The 17,796-nt window shown below is 35.4% G+C and overlaps 2 protein-coding genes across 2 annotated transcripts in view; one reads left to right on the forward strand and one right to left on the reverse strand.

Annotated features, from left to right (window-relative positions):
• Nucleotides 1–748: 748 nt before the first annotated feature.
• Nucleotides 749–5,554, forward strand: Sgf11 (SAGA associated factor 11kDa). The gene is made up of 5 exons (XM_076126840.1): nucleotides 749–1,244; nucleotides 1,921–2,110; nucleotides 2,714–2,851; nucleotides 3,248–3,409; nucleotides 3,738–5,554. The coding sequence occupies exons 1-5, from the start codon at nucleotides 866–868 to the stop codon at nucleotides 3,814–3,816; spliced, it is 948 nt and encodes a 315-aa protein (XP_075982955.1). The 5' UTR covers nucleotides 749–865; the 3' UTR covers nucleotides 3,817–5,554.
• Nucleotides 5,555–5,852: 298 nt separating this feature from the next.
• The window catches only part of Adss (adenylosuccinate synthetase), a 32,185-nt gene continuing 20,241 nt past the window's right edge, over nucleotides 5,853–17,796 (reverse strand). The window contains exons 4-10 of the mRNA XM_076126432.1: nucleotides 15,526–15,671; nucleotides 14,094–14,299; nucleotides 12,753–12,907; nucleotides 12,258–12,382; nucleotides 11,726–11,852; nucleotides 11,125–11,245; nucleotides 5,853–9,387 (exon numbers count right to left, since the gene is read on the reverse strand). Coding sequence (XP_075982547.1) covers nucleotides 9,335–9,387; nucleotides 11,125–11,245; nucleotides 11,726–11,852; nucleotides 12,258–12,382; nucleotides 12,753–12,907; nucleotides 14,094–14,299; nucleotides 15,526–15,671 — 933 coding nt within the window. The 3' untranslated portion in view covers nucleotides 5,853–9,334. The remainder of the gene's footprint in view (nucleotides 9,388–11,124; nucleotides 11,246–11,725; nucleotides 11,853–12,257; nucleotides 12,383–12,752; nucleotides 12,908–14,093; nucleotides 14,300–15,525; nucleotides 15,672–17,796) is intronic.

Below are 17,796 nucleotides of genomic sequence, written 5' to 3' on the forward strand. Positions count from 1 at the left end.
ATATAAACTAAAAACTAAACTAGTCGACCCTTAATCCCATGCAAAACTCGTAATACGTAGTAGCTAAATTTAATTATCTTTATTATTTTTGACTCCTGACTGTCCCACGGCTAGGAAAGAGGCTCTGAATGAGAAAGGGAATAATAATATAATATTATCCTTAGTAACGAGGGTGTACCAACTAGCTTCGGCTCGTGACGTCATGCCTGGATATAATTTTGAAACAAAAAAATTGCCTCCACCTAAATGACATTATCTGCTACATCTTACTGCATTGGAAAATCCTCATCTTTATGTCGATCTTGTACTATCTTAAGATTAGTTAAAGCTTAGATAGGAGTTCAAGTGGACCACCAACGTCTTATCCTGATAAGACCTTGATCAAGTAAACTGTTCAAAAGAAGGCAGTTTTACATCACAGTGATAAGGAAAATTAAAATTTGTCCATATCCTTGAGAATCTGTCTAAATTCTGGAGCTGGAATGGCTAGCAGGCGATAGCATATTTTCATTGTCTTTTTTATTCGGATTGTGATATTAATTCAACTTGAGTAACTGTAAATATAAAAGCTACATTTTAAATTAAAAAATCAATACCTATTTAAATTATTAAGATTTTCAAAATACAATTTTTCGCGGAACAAATATAAACTTATTTTTTAAGTTTGTCACACCAGCATACATGAAAGGGATAGCACGGTCTTTAGGGGTAGCGTAACAAAAAGAGATAGCAAACACATTGAATGAAAAGCGATCAATAATAATTTATCAATCAGTCAAAAAATTCACAACATCAGTCAATCAGTCAATTCTTCTGAATTGTAAATTCTTTATTTCTGTGCCTGTGACTCGTGTTGTGGTTATACATGAAAATAAAGAGGTTAACCAAAATGAATACTATAACAAGTGAATTGAGTATGAACGATTTGAACAATAAGTTTTTTGAGATAATGCAAAATGAATCCAACGCGGAGGAAGCTGCAAGTTTTATTTACGATAGTGTTTTTGACGATGTGACCTTAGGTTTTTTATTTGAGTTCCATCATGGCTTGAAGACTGGCCTTACTGATCTGATCGAAGGCGAGAAAGAGGAAGAGGAACCATTCAAGATGGTGAAATCGCCGGAATGTGATGTTTTTGGTTTTTCGATCATGAAGAAGACACCAGACTCGAACTGCTCGTGTCCTAACTGCGAGAGACCTGTGTCGGCGACTAGGTTTGCACCTCACCTGGAGAAATGTATGGGTAAGTAACTGGTAGACATCATATGAAAAATACCTAAGCATTGTGTTTGTTGTTTAATAATTAGTTCAGTGTCTTTTCAATTGGACTATTAAATATAAATTGATCTGTTTACTAGTAAAATAAATAACAAGTTGTGTCTACTTAAACACTTCATACTATCACTAGACTGCACATATACTTTTTATAACTTTAGTCAAAGCTACATTGTAGGCTAAACAACAACAGCTTTTATGTGTTTGAGTGTTACTCAACAGTAGGTACCCCAGAGTGTGGATACATGCCTGGCAAATGGCAATAGGTTTACTCCCTATTACATGGGACTAACACTGTAAATGGTGAAATGATGCATTCCATACTCCTCTGCCTAAACCTACAGGTTGTCAGTTAATATGTTGGTTGTGGGATTAATATAGGTTTATCAGCAGTTTTTGACTCACAACTACATCAATAAATTTGTTACTACGTCAAGCTTATAGGTACACCTTGTTAGTGTTCCTGTCAATGAAGGATAATTTTTGTTTTCATGTAGTCTTATTTTAGCATCCTTACATATCATAAAGGTCATTTATCATCTTCAACACAATTTTCCATAAACTGGGCAGATAGGCGTACATGGTGCTGGTTTTTAAATATGAAGTGGTGCAGAACTTTCCTCACACCGTGTCAAATTTTCCAGGCATGGGTCGCAACAGTTCCCGCATAGCATCCCGTCGTATCGCGTCCAACAGCCGCGAGCCTACATCCTACGCCGGACTGCTGAGTGATGATGAAGATGATGCCGACTGGGCTGGTGGCAGTGTACCCAACGAGCGTCGCAAGCGCAGGATCAAGAACAATAATAACAGGAAGCCTAGCAAGGTTCATAAGTGAGTGTTTATTTATTTATGAGTTTATATGTAAGACAGATTTCAAACGAACAACCTACAAATCAATATAAGTTGTTTAAATGACACAACTCTAACGCAACTGGGACAGGGATTTGAGACTAATCACATTTTTTATGTAAATTATCTTAAAATGTAAGGGCAGTGATAGCCGAGTGGTATAAGTTGACACCTCCTACTCAAGTGGTCGCAAGTTTGAACCCGAGGCAACACACTAATGACTTTTCGAAGTTATGTGTGTATTAGAAATAATTATTACATGCTCCAACGGTGAAGGAAAACATCGTGAGGAAACCTTGCATGCCTAAAATTTGTTTAATACATTTATTGAGGGCATGCAAAGTCCCCAACCCGCACTTGGCCAGCGTGGTGGACTCAAGGCCTAATCCCTAGCTCATTACGGGAGGAGACCCTTGCCCAGCAGTGGGACAGTAATGGGTTAAATTTATTATCTTAAAATGTATAAACATCTATGCCTGAAATTCCTGCTGCATATCAAATAATACAGTACCTAATTAGGAATGTTGATTTTGAAAACTTAATTATTTTATTGTGTCCTTAAAATGTTATATGATTTATCAACAGGAATAACAATGGAACCCAGAACAATGATGCCAATGACGGTGGTGCTACCTATGAGACCATGACAGCCAACGAGAAGAAGAATCTACTGCTGCAGATCTGCGGCGTAGTGTCTGAACATACCAAGAAGTTGTGCACAAGGTATGTTATATGAGATTACTTGCTTATACCTCTGCTGATATGTATGTATCCTTAATTCTTCCGCAATTAATGAATATCATCTCACGTAAAACAGGGACAAACAGACAGACATAAGTAGTTCTGCATTTATTACACATTTTACAGCCTCTTATGTGTAGCATTCATATAGACCAAGTTTATGAAACATTAGTATTTTACTCTCGTCGATAAAGTATGATTGCAATACAAGCACATCTATATAGAAAGCAACTAGGAAAATAATAGGGTCTAGTAGGGTTAAGTCTGGAGAAAGTGGTGGCCAGTGACAAGGACGCTCACCTTTCATCCTTGTCTGTAACACCTTGTATTAACAATATAATTTTATTCTTCTCTTAAAACTCAACTTTGTCTCTTCAGGTCAACCCGCTGCCCACAGCACACAGAGGAACAGCGACGCGCTCTACGGAACAGTGTTCTGGAGCCTTCTACACCTGAGTCACAGACCATGGGCTTGACAGCAGAAGAGGCTGGCTCCCCACCAGATTCCAGCCCATCTTCATCCTGTTCTTCTTCAAGCAGGTAAGCAACATATTCAACCACTAGTTTGTTGTGGCCAACTTTTTAACTTGTTAGTTAGTTAACTAGGTGACTTTAAGTACTGTGCGTTTTTGTCTAGATATTATGAAGTACAATGACATTGATTAATGTTATGTTTTTAGCTTAACCACTGAGTAGTAGGCCAGTTAAAGACTTGGTTAGGTACCCTAGGTTTCAACAAAATCTCAAAAAACGGTTGAAGAACATTATGATTTGTTTGTTTTCAAAGGCCTGAGTGCTAAGGTTGGAGAAAAAGATTTGGGTTTTCTAGTTTTATATAAATTAACAAATAATTTACTTATAATTTCAGGAAGCGCGATCGCCACCGAGCCCCGCCCAAGTCTAAAAGCAAGAGGGAACGGAATATATCCCCTAACACAAGGGATTAAAATAGAAATTGTTTGTAAGCGATAAAACGTGGAGTTTCATCGCTTCAAATATTTGGTAGTTATTGAGGTTGTGCACTTTTAGGTATTTCAGAACATTCTAAGGTATCTTAAACGTGCCTAGGATTGAAATACCGGTTCATAAATGCTTTTTAGATAGTGTTATCACTGTTTCACTTTGTGATATTTGCTGTATGTACGGTGCAAAGGACACCTCTGACCATATTATACATGCGTTGTATTAGGCTTGTCTTGCTGATAATCTGATTCGGTCGCGTACATAGTCTCACGCACCGTCTGTTGTGTTTTAAATGGAACAATCTGTTGTACACCTCAGCATCGCAGTGCAGTGTCAGACACCCGAAAAGGGGATCACTAGATCAGATTCTTATTCAGTCTTAAAATGTAATAAGTTGATGAAATATAACTCCTGTTGACAAAAACACTTCTATTTAGCATTTATGAATGAAACAAGCACTTGGTAATACTAAGTGCTTATATGAAGATCTTAGCCAGCGCAATTGGCTTGAAAGAATATTTATTATTTACTATTTCTTTTTACTCATGATAATGGTGCCGATTTATTTTATTAACATTAAATGAAGACTCTTCAAACACTATATGTTGGGTATTGTTATGGTTTCATATTCTCTGAATAAGTACCGGATAGTCTATCAGATGGAATGTTAACAGGTTTATTCATAACTAGCTTTCTGCACGCAGCTTTGCCTGCGTGGAATTCCCAAAAATCCTCTCTTAGTGGCCCTTACACTTCCTGGGGAATCTTCATGCCAAATTTCATATTTCTATACTCATTAGTCTCGCCGCTCTCGGTCACTCAATAACAGAAGAGTTTTATATATTATATGGATTGGTTGTTCGATTACACTTATGCATGAGTGACACTTGCTCTAAGAATTGGAAGTAATTAATATAAATGTTATCTGAAATTCGGAAACTATTCGGCTCATTTCTAGCAAGAACTGTATTATCGGTATAGAGGCACCATATTCTATTACTCTATTGCTCGAACCATATACTTGTGATTATTATTTAGAATCATTGGTGTTTAGAATCTATTTACAGGAAAATATAACCACATGTATACCGAGTCTCTCATTATTATAATATTAAGTGTAATTCAATGTTTAATGTTAATTTTAAACGTACGATTGAGATTATTAGTTTAAAAGTAGGGCCAGTTTGATGATGACATAAAAAAAGTTTCGAGTTTTGACATTCTAGGCAGTTTGACTGTGACAAAAACTTATGTATTTGGACATTCTTCGTGTTTACATTCATTTTCAGCGATTTAATTGCTGTGATTGAAACAGTAATTCAACATAAATTACCTCCTGTACATATGTTATTTTGGACTGCAAGTGTTTTTGACCAATGCTGGGCAAGGGTATCTCCCAAACGAAGGAGGAGTTAGGCCGTAAGTCAAGGCCTCAAGTGCAGGACTTAGCATCCCCTTGATTTAACATATTTTAGCCACTTTTTATTATGAAAAATAAAAGAAACGTTACAAGTTGATAAATTTTTACTTTATTTTTAGTTGTAGTCAAACTGCCTTGTGTTTTAAAAGTGCGCTTGTAGTCATAGATGTCTATGTATAAAATATAAAAGTAACAACATTATTATTGTTCTGTGTAAATATTCATTTTATGTAATTCTTTTGACTGAAGTAGTTAGTAACATGAAAATTAAACATGTACCTATGAACAAAATTAAATTTGTTTTATTTGTATATCGGACCCGCCGGCTTGGCACGGTTTAAACAGCTATTTAACAAAATATCCTTACAACTTTTACACATAAACCTTCCTCTTGAATCACTCCATCTATCGCCTCCAGCAAACCCGCATCAAAATCCGTTGCGTAGTTTTAAAGATCTAGGCATACATAAAGACAGACGCGGGATGCGCCTTTGCTTTTATGTAGTGATATGATATATTCCTCTTTGTGACGTCACCTTTACCATTTGCAATGGATGCTGGATACTCTTCAGATTATCGTGATGAAATAAAACAAACGCATAAAAGAATAAACCGTTTTATTGGCATATTAACTGTAATGAAATACATACATTAATATAATAAGTCAATTGTATTAATGTAAATATTTGTTATTATTTATACACAATTATATCACATAAAAACACCACTCACAGAATGTAGAAGCGAAAACATTATCGTTAAATAAGTACATATAATATTATATTTCAAAAGATCTTTGGAATGGGCCTTTGTAAAATCGTATTAAATCATTAAAAATAATGTCTAAATTGTTTCGTCGCTGTACACGATTGTTAAAAGCTGAAATATAGCCCTAAACTCAAAACGTTAGTAAAAAAGTATTGATTTCAAACATTGTTAAGAATTAATAAAAAAAGGTCTTTCAAATATTGCTATCTGCTATTTGTGCAAAACTGACACTGTCAATTTAGAGAACAAAAAAAAGATTATTTATAAAATAATTTGATGTCGTACACTTCAGTGGTTAATACATGTTTTCAGGCCTATTTCACACAGTTAATTGAACTGTCCAAAGATGTAACTTGTTTTAGTTTTGTCTAAGTGCAACAGGCCATCAACATTCCAAGTATAAATGCCGCATTAGCATTCACAAACTTATAAAAAATAAATTTTAGGAATAATAAAACCTTGGTGTCTTTATAATAATACTTGATAACTTCGCCGTTTACGTCTACTGTACCATATGATTGGTTTATATCCTATTTATTGCTGAAACGATTCGTGGCATGCAACCAACGATAAAATATGATCAATAGATTATTTTTGTACTAAAATTCGCAGTGGAAATATATCTATATGTGTTTATAGAGTACCGTCAACACAGTTTGTTTTTTATTAGCTAAATTATACTACAGAGCATTGCTTGTCAACCAAGTGTTCAACGTGAGTTGAATATAGGAACATTGTGCCTTGTTACTTGAGTGAAAATCGCCAATATTGAATTTGATTCATTTATACGATGGCTTTGGTATCGTCGCCAATATAAAACGTGTCCTATATAAGTGATTTTCAGAGAAGTTCAGGTTAAACTCTTTATAATCGAGTAATATATGTTTGCATTATACATTCATAACTTGATGTTGACAAACGATGCTTCAAAAAGGTTTAGTTATAATGCCATGTGAGGTCAAACTAATTTTACCCTGATTTTTGTATGTTTATATAAAACGTGGTAAATTTTTCGGGTACTTTCCTTTACCGCTAGGGTTTTTATTAAATCTGACATCATATACCATTAAAACTTTACCCCATACTGTCAACGCCTGGCCATCGTCAATCGTAAAATTCAAATAACAATTTTGTTACAAAATCCTAAAGTACGATCACACCGAGCGTGAACGTGCACGTCAAATATGACGTATACGCAAAAGTTACACAATTCTTTTGAAAATAAACATACAGTTACCACACAAAGTGTAATAATCTAGATTTTATATTGTTTGTAAGGACGGTCTTTTACCGATGCACCGTAATCGAAACCGTTTCTTTAAAAAGTGGCTGTCCCGCTGCTGGGGTCTCCCGGCATAGGGACGATTATTTTAAGCAAATTTGCAATAAACACTTGTATATACGTCATATCTCTGTACACTTTTCGGTGAGCCTCGTCCAACATTGTCTATAGAAAGGCAAGATATTTAGCTATCAACCGTCGAAACGGTTGCAATGATAAAATACTGTCATACATCGTGTAAAACCGGCACCTTTGCGATTATTGACTAGTGAAGTAAAATGTACAATGTATAAAATGTCATATAATATATAATTTCAACTACTTTCCTTTAAGATATAGTATTATTCGAGATAGGATTTTTGTTTTATATTTTGACTTATTATTAGGCTCAGTATATATTTAAGTGTCAGATAATCTATCTGCTGAATAGAGAAACAGCAAATTTATAAAAAACAAATGTCAAAATTCTATCGGAAAGGCTAGCTGATAGATACTTAGAAGTTGTGACACTGACCCTAAGGTATTGGTTAAATTTAATCTTTTGATGTTTGAATTACCTATATTTTACTTACGGCTTTATAAAATAAACTATCTTCAATTAGAGATAGGCTATTTTAAGATAAGTATAGTCAACAATTCTATTAACCGATCGATAGATAGTCTATCTCTAGCAGACATATGATTTACTAAAGATAGTTTATTAAAATCTGCCATTAACAAAAGTCTTGGAAACTTGATTTTAGTAGTCAAAATATAAATATATAGTATGTATGTAGTTGAAACTATAATAAATTATAATCCACCAAGGAATTCTGTACATTTGCCCAGTATTGAAGGACGATTGTTTATTTTATAGGAAGTAGAAACATGTGATTTTCGAAGTTAAGGGCAATTGTATTGCAAGCAACGATTTTAATGTCCTGATGGATTCCGTCGGTTGTATGGGTGGATCTAGTCCCCTTTAATGTTATTAATTGAAAAAGACATGCATATATTTTCAGTGAATTCATTTACAAAAATGTTCATCAATTCTTTTTTACTTAATACTGTATTTTAATTAGCTTAATCAAGAGTCCTGAATTTAAACATGGTAGACTTGACGAATCGATTAAAATGCAGTAGAAATGGTAAATGGAATGCCTTTCCTATTAACAACACTAAACACAGAACACTATATCTCTTGTGAAACACCGAGATGTGTAATCTCGGGGTTTCTCGGTGCTCTTACGAGCGAGCGCATTCATGACGTCACGACACACACGCACAACCGACGACAATCCATATTTTAACATGCTTAACAAAACGTTCTATCGCGTGAAAGAGATAGCGATATTTTCTGTATAGCACCATCTCTTTCTAACGACAGACAGTTCGCTTTAGCATAAGGGCCCAAGTATTCTACTGTAATCTAGCAGCCTTCACTGTTTGTATTGTCTCGCTATTCAATTCCATATAATAAGCCTGTATTTGCAGTGAACAAGCTTATCGTATCCGACTATATTTATTAAATTTAACACAGCATATGCAACGAAACGTATACATATGCTCACTCGGGTGTACTTTTGCGCTCCTTGCTATTATATATAATAAGTAAATCTGATATCTTACGAAAATATAATAAAATTATATTAAGGCGTACGTAGTCGTAGTAATACGAACGTGCGAGCGTCTACGTATACATGATATGACACGCATATATTTGGATGAAATAATTATATAAAGAAAAATACAATAAGAAATATATGATTATGATATCATAAAGTAACGAAGTAGACGAAACTACTAAAATATAAATCGATTTGATTTTACATTTTATAAAATTAAAAAGTAAACCTTTCCAGTTTCATTTCTTTTAGTATCAACGTGTCATATCCACAAAATCTCCATAATTTGCAATGCATACCTTAATATCTTCATAATAAGGTACTGTTTCGTGCAATAGAGCGCAAAAGTGTTGTCCGAGCGTCCGACGGCCCTACATATAACTAGTAACGTAAATAACAGTAAAACACTAAACAGCGAGGTGCCAATGTTAATGGGCGCTAATGATGCTGTCCCGGCCGGGGCCGACGCCGATGAATTTCACTGTAACAACACAAAAAAATCATTATAGAAAATATGTATGTAAACAAACCGTAACGGAGTAGTGGACGCCCTAGAAAGACATACACAGATCATATCGGTGATGTCTTGCAAAATGGTCAGTTGCGTAGTACTCGTAACGGGCGGTCCCGTATGACAAGATGTATGGATGCAGAAGAAGTTTGTAAAGATCGTACTCTGGTCTCAGCCTATCCCTATGGGAAGAAGACGAGATTTTATGTATGTACGTGGTTATTTACAATGTTTTATTACTGCCGATTACGAGGTCTCGAATCGGGCTATTATTCTTTTATAATTTATATTAAAATATTTCACAATAGAGCGGAGCTTGGAGTTCGGTAACTTTACCAGGAAATGGCAGTATGGAGTAACATTGTAAGCGGCATACAACTACACCTTCGGGAATACCATACGCGATATGGTATGGATCGACATTTGTTATCGACTATCGACGTTGTTAAAGAGCAAATTAGATCATGTAAAAGTGAGTAACTAAAAATTAAGGCGTACAAAATCACAATCGATTTTTCTGATCTTAAAAGAATTCTCGTGATTTTGTTGTGAAAACTAAAAACTATTATAGTGTAGAGAACAAGCGCTTTTAGCACAATAGAAAGAGTTAAATATAATCTCACAATAAAAATGTATTAGACCGCATTATCGCTTGTTACACAATTTTATTAGACTTAATCCCAGAATAAAGATTATTTCGCTTGAGGCGCTGCCAAATTGCCGACGTAATATTGTTCGTGTAATTGTTTTTATTGTAGCTATATTTAGATGATTACATAATTTTACATAATACCTTTTAGCAAATTCACGTTTAAAGAAATATACAATTTGCAATTATGTTTCTTTCCGTAAACTAATTGACATCAACAGTATCGATAAGTTTTCTTTTATACTGTCTCACTACTGAACACTACTTAACAAACATAGAAACAACAGAAACAAAATACAACCAGAGCCGAAACAACTATTTGTGGATCGCACAAATAATTGTTCCGTATGGGAATCGAACCCACGACCTCCCAACGCAATAGTAGTGGCGTGGCGACCACCTTAACCACGGAGGCTGTGAAAAAGGGCGGAGATACCTAATTCAAATACCATTACGCAGTTACACAATGCTTAAGTTCTCTTACCCCTGGTTTCTGAGATACATTTAGCGGTAGTTTATCTATTGTATAGCGTAAAACTCATATAAAAAAACGCTATTGAATAGATAAACGTACCTCAGAAACCGAGGGTAAGAGAACTTAGTTTATCTATTCAATAGCGTTAACTCATATAAAAAACGCTATTGAATAGATAAACTACCGCTAAATGTACTCAGAAACCGGGGGTAAATCCATTAATCGTCTACCATGCATTCTCCGACCAGTATTTTCTTTATCTATACTAATATTATAAAGCTGAAGAGTTTGTTTGTTTGATTGATTGATTGATTGATTGATTGTTTGTTTGTTTGTTTGTTTGTTTGAACGCGCTAATCTCAGGAACTACGGGTCCGATTTGAAAAATTCTTTCAGTGTTACATAGCCCATTTATCGAGGAAGGTTATAGGCTATATATCATCACGCTACGACCAATAGGAGCAGAGTACCAGTAAAAAATGTTACAAAAAGGGGGAAAAATTTTACCCATTCTCTCTTATGTGACGCAAGCGAAGTTGCGCGGGTCAGCTAGTACATAATAAAAAGCTAGTCTAAAACTCACCAGGTATTTGTAGGAAGTCCTCGATAGCTTTGACGTAGTTCTTAGCCGCTTCGGGGAGCTTCTCAAGGTTCCGACAGTCCTCGATACTGCACTGCCAGCCTGGCATCGTCACGTATTCTACCTGTTGTATGAAATAAATACATTAACAAATATTCGTAAAATACGTATTGAAATTATACATTTTTTTACATATTTCGAGCAAGGTTGTTATCGTCACCCCTCTTCGTTCGATACTGATTTTAAGGGTTCCGTACCTAAAAGGTAAAAACGGAACCCTATTACTAAGACTGTTGTCTGTCCGTCCGTCTGTCCTTATTTATTATGATGGTACGGGACCCTTCGTGCGCGAGTCCGACTCGCACTTGGCCAGTTTTTTGTTATAATTTTTTAATTTATATCATGTATGGATGTAGTTTTATCTATACATTTGTGTGTAAGCATATTGTTATTGAAATCAAATGACAGTATGTGTAAAGAAATTTTCATGCAGTATTTACTATCATACAATTAACTTCCTTATACTTGTATGTGGCATTATTATCGAGTCTTCACAAAGATAAGTTATGTATTGTTTAATTTATATGTTTTTTGTGTATCTTACCTCAACTCTGCCGAGTTCCGCCATAGACGAGGGGAAGTATTCGATCTTCTTTCCATTCAGTTTGTATCCTACACCAACCTTGATTTCCTTCATTGTGTCCAAAATATCCAGCTTTGTCAAACATAATCTGTAACATTTCATTGTTAGTTAATAAATGTTCAATCCAATATTTGAATTTCGTAAATGGATTCATTAAAGCTGAAATTACATGAGTTTAACTAAGTAACTGCGATATGTCGCATATCTACAGTTGTTGTTTTTCCTATTTACCTAAAAAATAATTAAAATCTATTTTTTTCGTTTTATATAATATTGGAAAGGCATTTTTTTTCAATCTGCCGTTATTTTATGTTGTACAGCGGTTAGCCGATCTATGATAGGTTGATTTAAGAAATTAAAAATGCCGGTTGTTTGTAAAAGTCCACGTTACAAAACACGAATTGATCTGCGAAGCTTAAAAAAAGTACAATATACACGTAGAAAAAGCTGCGTAGATTAGTGATTTATTGACAAATAATAGTGTATAACATACGAGGTGTATCCGTTGACGAGCGCGGTATATCGCACGACGATGAGGTCGAGCCAGCCGCAGCGCCGTACGCGCTTCGTCGTCACGCCCACCTCGTGCCCGCGCTCCTGCAGCAGGCGGCCTACGTCCTGCCGAGATATAATACATTATACATTAATTATATTAAGAACTTAACGACCATGATCTCGGTAAAATAACATATAATTTTTCTTCCATTTTGACATAAGTACAATATACAAATTGATTTTTCGATGCTGAACGGATACAGTACGTAACTTAAAGATGTTGATTTATTGCACTAAATAGCACTAGCTTTTAATCTAAAGCTATTCTGTAGATTGTGCATTACTACTAGTTGTATTGTATAGTCAACAATTTAAGAACTAATGTAGCAGTCGCTTTGTCGTTTTTTGGTCAAAAGAGTCCTAAACATAATACTACTTATTCTCATCTACTCTCACGTTTTCATCAGTCGTATTTTACGTTACATATACTTACATCATGCAACTCAGTAGGGAAGGGTCCGTCTCCAACACGGGTGGTGTACGCCTTCACAACACCGAGCACCTCACCGATGACCTTGGGCGGGAGGCCCAGGCCGGTGCAAACGCCTCCGATACTGCAGTTCGATGACGTCACGTACGGATATGTACCTGCAAGTAACGAATAAAGCAGCTGTTTAAAGTAATTTGCATGTGTCGGATGAGCTTAAAAGAAAATTAAACAGTTGTTTACGACATCACGTTGTCTAACCACCGGTTTCTGAGGTACATTTAGCGGTAGTTTCAATATTCAATAGCGTGCAAGCTCATAAAAAAGCGCTATTGAATAGATAATATATAATAAATGTACTCAGAAACCGGGCATTACTGCTAATATATACATAACTGCAATTTGTAGTGCAAGACAGCATAAAAAAAAATACAGAAATGGTTTGGAGTTTTCAGTAAAACTTTCGTAATGAGGTATAAAACTTAAGAAAGTAGTTTAACTGTGTGTGTCTTTGATATAAAATTGGTGACTCAAATACGTAAACTTTAGTACGGATTACGGGTTGTCAGCTCACAACAGGAAAAGCAACTGTGTGAGAAAAATCTAGATATTTTGTACTTTCAATGAAACAAGAATACTTTACTTTGTATTCTTATAGTCAACAGTATGAGGAAATGCGTGTCGCACTACATTCATAATCAAGCGATAAGTAGCGTCCCACGTGGCGTCAACTCGATTAATAGTCGCAATTAACGTGCGATAGTCCACATCGCTGATAAGATAACGCTGATAGCGTGTATAGCTTTTATATGCACTTTGAGTGGGTTGAACTGATCTTTTAGTTAGGTTATAGGAACTTTATACTTGCAAATCGTCTTAATTTTTGTTTTATTCCAGCAAAAGACTGGTCGGTTTCTGGGAAAGCTGGATGTTTTGCCTTGTTTGTGAGTACCATTGCGATGAAAGGATTAGTCAGAGTAGGTTTTGCGTAACTGAACCTAGCTGCTTCCAGGGTGCGCCGCGGAGAGAATTAATCTTTACTTCAATTTCCCGGGATGGATAAAGTACTCATTTGTTTTTCTTATTTTTACTAGAATATTTTTGGACTCCGATGATTGGTAAAGTGCTCGGTAATTAGCAATAGGTTTCGTCCTCATGACCTCATGAACCACGCCGCCGATGCAAAATTGCACTCTCTTTATAGTACCATTATTTCAAAGGCTTGCTACTTACCTAGCCGGGCGGCAAAAAATCGGAAATCGATCGGCACAAGACAAAACAAGTGAGTCGAGTCAGTTGTTCAGTAAATTTGCCGACCCAAATATATGAGTAGCAAGTGTAACTTACCAAAATCAATATCCAACATAGCAGCATTAGCTCCTTCAATAAGAACTCTTCTGCCGTCTTCTAGCGCCTTATGTAAGTACGACACGGTGTCCCGCACCATCGGCCTGATCCTCTCCGCGTAAGCCTTGTATCTGCTGAGCTCGCCTTCGATGTCCACCTCCAAAGACGGGAACATGCGCTTGTAGTTCGCCGCTAGTGTACGGAATCTGCAATAGAGCGAATATTATGATTAAAGACTTTTTAAGAATTTATTTTCTTATTAAGAATGCCTAAACCTTAGCTTGTTCCCTTCGTTCAAAAGGCTTACCTGGAATAGTTACCGTAGCGTTTATAGCGTTTTTTTTTATATGAGTATAAACGCTATTGAATAGATAAACTACCGCTAAATTTTGATGTGCCTTAGAAACCGAAATTTAGTCATTGCAAGTGTGATTAGTCGATTTGTTTGTATGTGCCTATAGACTAACTGTAAAAAAAGTCCTAGCGAGGTTTAGATTCAACTATGAGATGATTGAAGTCAGTAATCAGGATATATATTTTGTCCCAGTTGACTTGAAATTTGGTCATCAATTCATTGTGTAAGCAACAACATAGGCATATCAACTTAAATCAGACCATTACTGGATTTTTTTCTAGTGAAAAAGATGTCTTTGAAATGGTCATTGCAGATACATACAACTAATAAACACCCTTTACAATCAGAGAAAAATAGACAGTAGTAATATGAGTCGAGTATATTCAAAAATGAACTTTATGTTCCTATACATTAAGTTTATTTTCAGACGCGATTTTAATCCCTTAAGTCCTTATAACTAAGCTATCGTACGTGGCAGTGTGTGACATCGGTTCATCCATAGCCTTCCATCGGAAGGTGGATGGAGCCTCTTGTATTCGAGCTGAGGATCAGAGAAAGGCACAATGAAACTACTTGATGTTTCTGATAAGATGATGTAAGTTGTTGAAATGATAATTATTTAGTGTTAGAGTGGCTTTTGAAGCTGGCATTGTTATTTGTATGAGTGAGACAAAACATCGGCGTGATTGCTTGAAATGTTACGATATCGATGTAGATAAAAAGCATTACTGTGCATCATACTAAGCTGTACCGTTAAGTACTTACCAGTCTTGGTAACATTTCTTTTAGTTTCCACATTTAAACACTTTCTATCTATCTATTGTGTTACACGGTAAACTACTGAATCGATTGAGAAAAAATTTGGCACCTGTGAAAGGTAAGGCCTTGACTGCGACTCGCGACTCCTTAGAAGTCGCTGGCAAAAGTCAGGTACTTTTTAAATATTGATGTAAACCAAACGATGTGACATCACTTATCGACCACACCGAGATCTCAAAGTCCAAAAGGTATTAAGTCCACCTCCACTGCTAACGTGAAATGAACTTAATTGTACAAGCTATAGAATTGACAACTCACTTCTCTTCAAAGGAGGCGAAGTCACCGAGCAGGTCTCCTATTCTGAGGCCATTGCGCGTAGCTTTGGAGGAGTAGGTCGGGCCGATGCCTTTCTTGGTCGTTCCTAGAGAGTTCTTGCCCTTTTCCGCTTCTTGAAGTCCATCAACCTGGAAAGAGAAATATTTTAATGAATAAAAGAGGTTTTAGAATGGCTATAATTTGAAAAAAATGGCTTTCGAAAGAGATTTCCTAATAATGGCATCGTAAGGTCGAATACAAACACATCATTCAATTTTAATAATGCTTAAAAGCATTTATTCATCTACGAAGCAAGTTAAAATTACAAAGTTGAGGTAGTGTCGAAGTTGGCCAAAATTTTTATTAATTAAAGAAAATTATTATTTTGATATTATATTTCATATTATATAGTGCTATCCTGATTGATTACATTGGTCAACACGAATTTTGAGTCTGAGTTCTGTACCTTTGATTTTGATTACGTATACCTAACTAAATAAGGAAATAATATTTTTATCTAATAAAGTTTGCTTTTGTAGCTTTTAGAACGAATTTTAAGTTTTAATGGTAAAGCTCTTTTTTTCACATTCAATTATAAATATATAAGAGTAATAAGTTATGATTTATATATTTTTATTAATTTAAATGATGAAATAAGGCATAAAGAAACACAAAATACAAAAAGGATACAATTTTTTTTTAGAAATGAATACTTTTGGTTTTTTTTTGTGTGAAAATAGGAACTTGATGTGTCAGTAGGCTCTCTCCATATTCATGGTACTTCAAACTTCATCTTTTTTTTCTCTCCTCAGTACCAGGCTGAAAAAAAAATTAATAACATTAATTAACGATGTACACATGTAATGTATATTTAAAAAAATATGTATATAAGCATATAAATGTTCATTCCATATAAGGAGTATTTTCTTACCTTCTAAAGTGTTTTTGCAGTTATTACACAAGAAGTGAGGTGCCCATATTTTATTCTGATTTCGTACTGACATGTTAAAGTAAGCTTCATAGGCTTCACAAAATGCCTTATTTGATGATAAACAAATTTTATTGGCTCTCACTTTAATAAATTCATCACAAATGTAGCAAAAAGAGTCCACGTCGTTTTTACACTTTTTCGATGCCATTTTTAGACCCCGTGACGCAAAAAAATGTGTTATTCCTTTTAAATGCGCACGCGCATACTGCCATGACACTCTGCTACCACCCACTTCGCACCCCCAGACCCCTCACCCCTGGTTTTGAGTCATAAATGCAACGGCTCTTCAAAAAATCTGCCAAAACCCTATATATTTAGGTTTCGTTATATAAAGTACAAAAGCAAACTTTATTTATTATTAATGTTATTCCTGTTTTCTTTTTGATTAATATAATCAGAAAATATTCACTAAAACACAGGCTCAAAAAAAAAAATTTTTTTTGTCGACTTGTGTTATTATTACTGGATCCGAACAGGTTCTAACTGGCATTGACCGATAACCAATGACTTCTAATTTTCTGCAATACTTTGCACACGAAATGTTTATTGGTACAGTCAGCATGATTGAGCCGAGCTTTAAATATTTATATTGAGAAAATAGTGTCAAGGTTGGAGCATTTTATGGTAAACAGTCTTATTGTTAGATAAATGATGCCCAGAAACCATACTTTGGTCCTCCGACCTCCTCCATCGGTCTAAATTTTTAGTAGCTCATGATCAAATCCCATTTTAATATGACCTTGCCCTCCGAACCACCAAATGGCTCAGTTAAATATTATGAAGCGGTCATCCGTCTATGGAATGTTAGCATTATATGTTGCATAAACGCACCTGAATTTTACTAGTAATGACGGTCGACATGTCCATAATATTTGCCTTTTAACGACGCAGTACCTACATTATTAATCAATTATTATAATAATATCACATAGAAACAACAGTATAAACGAAGGTAGTCAACGCATTACGTATTTATGTGTCGGTTGCCAAGTGAATACAATATCAGTGAGTAATAGGCAGTCTTAGTAAGTAGGTATAAGTGTGTGGTAAAAATATTCATGTGACCATACGTATTGATTTGGATGAGATCGTCCCGATTTCAGCCTCTATCGCGCTGTCAAAGACAAAAATGACCCCCTTTAAGAAACTACATGTTATTAAATCCCGTTTGAAAACCTTTTTCCACTGGCAGTGTGAGGCGGTGCGAGCACTATGATTGATCAATTAGCAGTCCACTCTACTCCATCCTGACAAGTTTAGCTTCAGTGGACACATAACATACC

This window comes from Anticarsia gemmatalis, chromosome 19 (genome assembly GCF_050436995.1).
Source record: "Anticarsia gemmatalis isolate Benzon Research Colony breed Stoneville strain chromosome 19, ilAntGemm2 primary, whole genome shotgun sequence".
Taxonomy (NCBI): domain Eukaryota; kingdom Metazoa; phylum Arthropoda; class Insecta; order Lepidoptera; family Erebidae; genus Anticarsia; species Anticarsia gemmatalis.